General features: G+C 35.8%; 1 protein-coding gene and 1 long non-coding RNA gene across 2 annotated transcripts in view; both read right to left on the bottom strand.

Annotated features, from left to right (window-relative positions):
- Window positions 1-3020: 3020 nt before the first annotated feature.
- The window catches only part of LOC118766805, a 21602-nt gene continuing 14533 nt past the window's right edge, over window positions 3021-10089 (bottom strand). Inside the window, exon 2 of the long non-coding RNA XR_005002720.1 lies at window positions 3021-4257. This is a non-coding gene — a long non-coding RNA (uncharacterized LOC118766805). The remainder of the gene's footprint in view (window positions 4258-10089) is intronic.
- LOC115220759 (leucine-rich repeat-containing protein 15-like) lies at window positions 6851-9743 on the bottom strand. Its single transcript, XM_029790900.2, has one exon. It carries the CDS (start codon window positions 9611-9613, stop codon window positions 7262-7264), a length of 2352 nt encoding a protein of 783 aa, XP_029646760.1. The 5' UTR covers window positions 9614-9743; the 3' UTR covers window positions 6851-7261.

The raw sequence follows: 10089 nt of genomic DNA, 5'->3' as shown, positions 1-10089 counted from the left end.
AATCATTAACGTTTGACAAAAATGCTTAGCGGCATTTCTTCCGGCTCAAAATCTCACCAATGTCAACTTTGCCTTTCGAACCTTTTGCGGATCCATAAAATGCATCACCAGTCAAGTACTGGAATGGATAGTATAGACTAAGACCCCCTCCCCTCAAAATTACTGGCCAAAATTACCTAAGAAAATGAAGAAATGGAGATATAGCATTTAAAAAAAATTGTTATCTGCAAAATTCCAACATAGTCTCTGACAGCTGTTTCAATTAGGTCTAAAGATTAAAATAGCAATTATTAAATCATTATATTAGACAAAATCTTATCACTTAACGAGGCTAATTGAATATATATATAAATGGACAAAATAAGTACCAAGCTTTTATATATATATATATAAGCTTGGTACTTATTTTGTCACTTTGCCAAACTGCTAAGTTACGGGGACGTAATCACATCAAGCGGTGGGTGGACAAACAAACACACGCACATGACGGTCTTCCTTCAGTTTCTGTCTACCAAATCAACTCACAAGTCTTTGGTCGGCGCGAGGCTATAGTAGAAAAAAACTTGCCCAAGGAGCCACAAAGTTGTATTTGAACCCGGAACCATGTGGTTGGGAAGCAAGCTTCTTCCCACATAGCCATGTCAGCGCCTAACTCACAAACCTACAATTTTCAAATTTGCCGGCCAAGAACTTAAAAGAGAAATAGTTATTACTGAAACCGGAAGATTTAGCAAGGAATTCTTATTTCAGGCGTTCTTCGTTTCCAGATACTTTGTTTCTCGTCTCATTATATTGCGTCTTAATTTCTCTCTTTTCGTTTTGGCTTCGTTAAGGATTGAAAGGTCTTTCTGCCTTCTTTTTTTTCTATATTTATTCTCCATATTTGTTGCATCGGTTTTGGCATTTCTATCTGAGGAGATCTGAAGACATTCACTATTCTCTAACTATGGTGGCTGCTATAAATATTTCATTTAACCTAAAAGTGTTAATACCAATCTCGGTTTCTTTAAGTCTGTGATGACAACATCTGTGTTTCTCATTGTTGCTACTTTTTTTTACTGTCGAATTTTATCCCTGGAAGGAAATTACGATGATCAATGGGGTGATCTGTTGTTTTTAATTCTTTAACCATCTTCTTTAGATTACAGTCGCGTTCGTATTTGTTATCTTTTGAATTCACTTTTCTTAAATCTTCCTTATATCACTTTTTATTCATATTTTTAGTTGTCTTGCTTTTGTTTGGCTTTTTTTTGGTCAATATTCTGTAGAGTACAAATTCTGTTAAAATTCTCAATAACTTCTTGGTATGCGGATCTCTTAGCGTTACTATTTCATTCAAGAAATCAACCGAGGATAATATTTCAAGTCTGGAGTTGTTCAACACAATTAATTGTCAATGCACAACCGATTCTTCTGAATTTAAACAACTTTACTCATCAGTATTTCTCACCTCAACAGGTAAAAATACTTCACAAACTTTGTATTTTACATGTGTGTGTGTGTTTACTATTCTTTTAATCGTTTATTCTTTTACTTGTTTCAGTCATTTGACTGCGGCCATGCTGGAGCACCACCTTTTTAATCGAGCAAATAGACCCCAGGCCTTATTCTTTGCAAGCCTAGTACTTATTCTATCGGTCATTTTTTGCCGAACCGCTGGATTACGGGGACATAAACACACCAGCATCGCATGTCAAACGATGTTCGGAGTGACAAACACACACACACACACACAGACACACACACACACACACACACACACACCACACACACACACATATGCGACGGGCTTCTTTCAGTTTCCATCTACCAAATCCACTCACAAGGCTTTGTTTGGCCCAAGATTATAGTAAAGACACTTGCGCAAGGTGCCACGCAGTGGTACTGAACCTGGAACCATGTGGTTGGTAAGCAAGCTACTTACCACACAGCCACTCCTGTGCCTATATCAAAAGTAATTAATATCTTTTCACTCTTCCCACAAATTGAGTTTTATATGAGTCATTTGTGTCATGCACAACATATAATGATATATTTACAAGGTACAATTCTTATAATTTATATTTTGCAGTTAATGTTGTATTTTGTAAGGATGAAATGACCACATAATGTGTATTTCACCACCAATAACAAGTACTGTCAGTAGTTAACAGCCCATGTTAGTATCTAAGGAGCTCATCCCCTTAAGTTTGAGAATTTTTTATACACTCCTGGAAGAATGCATTATTTCAGCCTGGCCGTCTTTGTAGACAGCTGAAAAGAATAGTTTCAAATAAATAAATAAAAAATCAATGATAGCATTGTAGTTGCGGGTGGGTCCCCTTAGTCTCCTGGCAACCAATATTTTTAGACCCAGTTCGCCACTGCATACTTACCAATACACATACAAATACACATACAAATATTAATTACATTCACACACAAACAAAACGTACTTTACATATACATTATAAAACAGTATACATATATAACATAACGTATTGATTTATATCGATCTCCAGTGTTCAACTGGTACTTATTTTATCGACCCCTGAAAGGCAAAGTGGACCTCGTGGAATTTGATCTAAGAACGTAAAGACGGACGAAATGCCCAGTGTCCAAACGATTCTTTTCTACTCTAGGCACAAGGCACGAAATTTTGGGGGAGGGGAGCCAGTCGATTAGATCGACCCCAGTACTTAATTCATCGACCCCGAAAGGATGACAGGCAAAGTCGACCTCTCCGGAATTTGAACTCAGAACGAAACGGCAGACGAAATACCGCTATGCATTTAGCCCGGTGTGCTAACGATTCTGCCAGCTCACCACATTGAACATAACACATTAACATATAATAACGGTATACATGTACAACATAACACACTATACAAATATAAGATACTTATAACACAGTATAAATATATAACATAGCATATAATGACATATAAAATAGTTACAAATATATAATGTAAATTGGTATATACAAAGTTTATATCATACACAAATTGTCATTGAAAAACAAAAACAAACAAACGAAGATGTGTTTGTTTTTCTTTCTTTTATTGTTGAATTTTTCATTTTATTGTAAATTATATTACAGAAACAAAAGACAGTTTTTTATTGAAACATTTCCTATAACAGTCCAATCTCAGCACAGTTATTTACCAATTCCACACACGAGTCAAAAAGTAATTTCCATATAAAAATAGAACGCTCAATAATATATGTAATAGAGAAAAAAAAATTGTCTAAAATCTGTCGAAAAATAAGAATTTGTCAATTTATATCAAATATATTTTTTAACGAAGAGAAAAGAAAGAAAAAAAACTGGGAAGCAACAAAAAAATCTCCCTCTCTCCCTCTCACTCCCTCTCACTCTTTTTCTTAAATTTTTTTCTGTAATAATAGTTATTTCGTGTTGCAATCCGTTATAACAAAACATTGATTTGAATTCCATTTAATTGTAACAGAAATATCATTTCAAAATGAGATGAATAACAATTATTTAGATAAAGGGGGGAAATATTTTGTAAGGGAATTGTGTATGCGGTGCAAGTTATGTTCTGTTCAATTCGCTCGACTCTTCTTGCAATTTGACAGAACTCTGTGCATGGGGTGAAGGGTAAAATGAAAGAAAACTGCAATAAATACACTACACATACTACAAAATAAAAGACAACTCATTAAATATTTTAGTAATAATTAGTTAATGTATGAAGAAATAATTATAAAGTGAATAAATAAATGTAATTAAAACACAACAGTACAAACTGGAATGGGAACCAAAATGAAGCAGTTATTACTTGCAACAGTGTTAGAAATAGTTGTATTAGTAGTCGCGGTATCATCGATTTTTAACAATCAACAATAATACAACAGTAATACAATAGTAATAACGTCAAAAACACCAATCATCAAGGGAGCCTGAAACTGCTTCCGAAAACGAGACTTCACAAAGAAATATAGGGAGTCGTCGAGCTTGTTGAATAGGCAAATTTTTCGAAAGCCTTTCATCCAAGCAAAAGATGATTTAAATATAACATGTCCGTGGTAGCAAACAAAACAGTTGGCAATCAGCGCTTAAACTGATCTGTCGAACCGCTGGAAAGAGCAGCCTATTATCCCTCAAAATCACTCCTTGACGTTAAATAAGAGCGAGGGAATCTCCTCGTATTTCCTCTCCAAGTTTTTTCACGCAACTGGCAGTATGGCGAGTATATTGGCGAAGTGTTCCTCGCCGGTTTCCAGAATTCACAAAGGAAAAGACAAGAGTGATTGCTTCTTGTCTTAAAATAAATGCACCAATTTAGAGAGAGAGAGAGAGAGAGAGAGAGAGAGAGAGGGAGAGAGTGTGTGTGTGTGTATGGTTGGTGGTGGTGCAGGGATGGGGGAATATAGGCAAGTTGATCTCCAATATCTGAATGGCATTTTAAATTTTGTGAAATAAAAAGGCGAAGTAGAAAACCTGAGGACTGAGAACTTAAAAGCATCTGATGACGTCTTAATTATATAGATGCTAGTGATAATGACAATGATGATGATGATGATGATGGTGGTTTATCTTGGCAATATGCAACAACCTTCGGAAAACTAGGTTTCTTAACGGAGTCCTTCTCATTACTTTATTGGCGGTACTGATATTGTTTAGTCAATCATACATTTCAATGAAATGTCTGAGGTTGAAGTCACATGGAACGACTTAAACATCGTCTGTAGATGTTTGAATTGTCCAGACATAATCTCTGACTGTCTGCAGTGCCGAGATAGTTGTAGGCATTGCCTGCAGTGCGCAGTCGCAGTTTATCACTGTTCGCACTACCCTGAAGTAGGTTGTGGCAATCTGTACTGCTTAGATACAGTTTGTAGTTGTCTGCACAGCTCACACACAGCCTTGGTTGTTCGCAGCCTCAAGATAGTCTCGGCTTCGTCTGTGCTACTCAGATATAACTTGTAGCTGTCTGTACTACCCTCGATACAAATTTTAGATGTTTGCAGTACCTAGATGCATCTAGGCCTTGTCTGTAGTACCAGACAAAGTCCCGACATTGCACTTAGTTGACCAGCCTGCTAGCCACAACTCGTAGTTGCCTGTACCGCCGAGATACACCTAGGCGTTTCCTATATTACTCAGAAACAAATCGTCGCTGTTTCTCTTTCACAGGCACGACTGTGATTGTCGACTCAGTTAAACATAGAAAACGGTTGTCCGATAAATAGCACATCGCATATTATTTCAAAGACATCTCTTTCTTTGCTGAAAGAATCGGTAGAGCATGAAGAATAAATATATAAACATAATGTGTCATTAACATGGATATATCACGTGGGTGAACAATTAAATTACTGATGATTGTTTTCGAATGGCTTGTTAGAACACTTAAAGATCTCGTCGAGACGATTCTAGAAGTCGTGTGTTTGATTGTCATATTTCTAGGCCCTGCTTTGGGTCAGATGTAAACCTCTAATTCAAAGAAGGTCTCCTCTGGTGATAATATAAAAATAAACTTCGGAAACACCATTCCATTTTTTTGGGGGGGATTATATTTGGTAAAAGATTCAGCTTAAAATACAAAATTGGAACGAGAATTTTATTTATATATATATATATATATATATATATTTTTTTTTTTCAGAAATATTTTATTCAATTATATACTTTGTACATTATTGCTATAGTGTAAAATATTAGTGTAACATTAGTCAAAAGTCTAATGTATTAGTGTAGCATAGCAGTGACTTACACAGTCTAACATATCTTTTGTGACTTATATAATCTAATATAGCAAAACGTTTATAGTCTAATATATACGTGACTTCAGGCGGCGAGCTGGCGGAAGAATAATGGACAAAATGCTTAGCGGCAATACTTCCAGCTCTGAGTTCAAATACCGCCGAAGTCGTCGTTGCTTTTCATTCTTTCGAGGACAATAAAATAAGTACCAGTTGAACATTGAGGCTCTATGTAGTCGACTGACCCTCTCTCCCATCAAACACTTCAGCTCTTAAGTCTATAAGAGAAAGAATATATAAATGGCTTATACAGCCTCATGTAGCTGTGACTTGCTCGTATAGACATGACGGAAGAATTAGCTGCTGTTTAGTTCATTTTATGCATATATTTAATATTTACACTATTTCAATACACTTCTACATTTTTTATACGTTTTGGTTGCTATCAGTGTCAGGAACCAGGTTTTATATAGACGAGGTAATAATTGGGTAAAGGTGCAAAGACCCCCTTCGGTTATAAATGACCGAAAATTACCCTCCGAAGTACAAGTCAAGGCAACTTCGTTTATGGAAGACCAGCAGTCGGCCATGCATACCAGCTTCCCCTCTCAATGCTACCGATGTTATCCACGGGAAAAGCAAAGGGGCCGATACAGCTTGGCACCAGTGATGTCGCAACTCATTTCTACAGCTGAGTGAACTGGAGCAATGTGAAATAAAGTGTCTTGCTCAAGAACACAACACACAGCCCGGTCAGGGAATCGAACTCACTACATCATGATTGCGAGCCCGACGCTCTATCCACTGAGCGATGTGACGAGGGAATGATAAATTAATGTTAAATACATAAAAGTAATCGTGGATCCAATAGTGACCGACTGTTTTTAGTAAAAGGGTAACAGAATGAAGTACGGTAATTTCAAAATGGTGCATTGTGAACATCACGGAGAATTTACAGATGTTAAGACAAATTGTAAAGACATACATACACACATACATACATACATATATGCATACATACATACATGCATACATGCATACATACGTACGTATATATGTATGTGTGTTTGTGTGTGTATATATATATATATATATGTAACTTACACATGCACACACACACACACACGTAAACATGTGTGTATGTGTGTGTGCTGCGTATACACACATAATTGGAGCTTGAGGACACATTTTTTTTTTGAAATGGTTACGATGGATAAAGTATAAAAATAATTGCTTAAGAAATCCCTAGAATTAATGCTGGTAAATGACAAACATGAAACAATGAGACGAGCGAAATAAAATATAATGGCTGAGACGAGAAATATTTCATCATTAATAATAATATGCGTTGATGGGAGATGTGAATGTAAAAAAAAAAATGCAAAAAAAGAACACGCCAAAAAAACAAAAAAAAAACAATCACCAAATGGAAACACTCAGCATATGTTAAAACAATGAAGTTATTTACAGTTACCCCCTTGAAACGATGGGGGAAAATAAAGATGCAAATGAGAGAAAAAAAAAATTACCTAAAATTACTGTTGTTTCCTTGTTATATAGAATACTGTCGATTATTTCTAGTCTGTGATTTTTTGCGTCTAAAACGGAGGACAAAATAGAACAAAGAACCTGTTGCTAAGGAAATACCCACGGTAGTTATGGAAGCTGCTGACGCCCATATTTTCAAATAGTGAGGTGATTCGTTCTGTGGTGGGCTAGTTGATACAGTGGTAGTCCTTTTTATTGTAACAGAGGGCGATTGTTTGTCTACATTAAAAATTCTTGTTTTAAATAAGTTTGTCGACATAGCTAGAGAGGAAGAAGAAAAAGAAGTGAAGTGGTAATGTTTCATATGTACGCTTGGTTTGTTGCTTGTCTTTGTTTGTGTTGCAACTTCGTAGCTTTTGGCAACTTTGGTATTTGAATTTTCTGTTGATTCAATTTTAGTCTGTTCAGAAGCACTCGCGTAATTGTTATTGATTTTTGAACTATTTCGTTCCATAGAGTTTGAATCGTTGCTCTTGAATTCAATTATGTGACGAAACGGTGACGTTGCGCTTTGCTCCCCACTGAAACGATAGTCATCTGTATTAGCGATTTGTTCGTTATTTATTGGACAATACTCGGTCATCTTGTAGAATATTTCATTGGCTTCGTTACTCGACATGTCACCCACATCCTTTACTATTATTCGTTCCTCGTAAGTTTTAACGAAATTTAAAAATTCAGCGGGATCTTTTTTCATTTTTCTCAAGGTCGACATTTCAACAAACGATTCCGTAGTTAAATTATGTATTGGAAGACCTCGTAGGTTTTTCGGCATAACACAAGTAATTTGATCTTTTTGTATAAATTGATCTGGTTCTGTTGCTAACCATTTATAAAGGGTAATAAGTTCTTCGTCACAAAACCAAAGATTTCCAGCTATTTTCATAATTCTTACCCCCGACATGTATGTTCTGACAGATGCTGGCAATGTGGTAAGATAGCCATTCATGATGTTAAATTCTTTTAGTCCCGTGGCTGTTTGATTTAGAACCAATAAAAATGATTCTGAATTGGTAATATTTTCAATTAAAGATGGGCTTGACTGAATATCCAGTATTTCCAGAGAAGGCAAATTACCAGCGAAGTCTTCAATTTCAATCGTTGGTTCTTGTACGAAAGTCATGTACAGTTGTTTCAGTTTCGTTAATCCTTTAAATGCATCCTTTTTTATAACCCGCAGAGGACATCTGTTTAACGTTAGCGTTTCTAGATTCGTCAAACTAGAAAAAGCCCGGTCTTGGATATGTACAAGGTGATTGCCATCGAGTATCAGTTCCTTAAGATTTAGCAAGTCCACAAATGCGTCCTCGCTTATGTTATCCAAATTATTGCCTTGTAATGAAATTGTTTGCAAGGCCGAATTTTCGGGAAAAGTATTCGGAGGGATTTCCTTGATCTTATTATAGTCTAGCACTAATGATGTCAAGGAAGGTGGTAAATACTTGGGGAAAAATGAAATTGCGTTGTGATTCAGCCACAGTTCCTGAAGATTTGTAAATCCACCGAAAGTTTTATCTTCTATAGAATTTATTCTGTTATTATCAAGTATCAACATTTTTAAGAAAGTTAGGTTCTTGAGATTATCTCGTGAGATTGATTTCAGCTTGTTCATACCTAAATTTAAATATTCCACAGTCTTTGGCATTTCTGAAGGAAATACCCGTATTTCGCATCTAGATAAATCCAACATCTGTAGAGGAATTCCATCGGGAAGAGATTCGCTAATACCGTCAATCTTATTTTGATCAACTTTCAATATCGATAAATTTTTCAAGTTCTGAAATGCTTTCAAATTAAGCTTTTTCAGCAAATTATTGCTAAGTTCTAATAGTTTTAGGTGAACTTGGTCTGAAAAACTGTTTTCGTCGAGATGACTAATGAGATTTTCGGAAATATACAAGTTTTGTAAATTAGTAAGATTTTTTAATATTCCGTTTATATCTGATAGTTTATTTGTGGACAAATCCAAATCACGAAGATTCGAAGCTCCTGAAAAAGTACCAGGATTCAAAGAATGCAAATAATTCCGTTGTAAGTATAACGCAGACAGTTGAGGGAGTTCTTTAAATGTCTTCTCATCAATCACAGAAATCTGATTGTCACGCAACGATAAACGCGTAAGCATTTTCAGATTTTGGAATGGCGTGCTTTCCAAACTTCGAATATTATTGTTATTTAGATTTAAATATTTTGTGTCTATTGGTATATTCAAAGGAACAGAGGATAAATTGGCACCGATACAATCGACTATATTTCCGTGACAGGAACATTTCAAGGGGCAGCCGAGGCCGATTACACACTGTGGCAGCACTATGGTAGAAAACAGCGTAAAAATTCTCCAGAAATACCGGCGCATGACGGCTGGCTTCTTGTTATACACTGATAGGTTCTGTAATCCAGTGAGAGGTTTTATTTATAAAGATTTAAGCTGACCACCAACTATATAACCTCCTCTGTTTAATTGGTTTGTTAAGGAGAATGACCTCGAGTTGCAGTGCCACTCACTTCACTCTGACTTGCTTCTTTTCTTTTTTGCATTTGGCCAGGACTGCTGGTTCAACAGCAATAGCAGCAACAACAACAGCTACTACTACTACTACTACTACTACTACTACTACTACTACTACTACTACTACTACTACTACTACTACTAATAATAATAATAATAATAATAATAATAATAATAATAGAGTGCAGAGAAGCAAAAGACGGAAACTATAAGAAGAAAAAGAAAGGAAATTGAACACACACACACACACACGCACGCACATATACGCACACACGCACACACAAGTATATATGCATATATAAACAAATATATATTCACACGAG

This window comes from Octopus sinensis, linkage group LG17, assembly GCF_006345805.1.
Source record: "Octopus sinensis linkage group LG17, ASM634580v1, whole genome shotgun sequence".
Lineage (NCBI taxonomy): Eukaryota > Metazoa > Mollusca > Cephalopoda > Octopoda > Octopodidae > Octopus > Octopus sinensis.
Note: the sequence above shows the minus strand (reverse complement) of the source record. Positions and strands in the feature narration are given on the sequence as shown.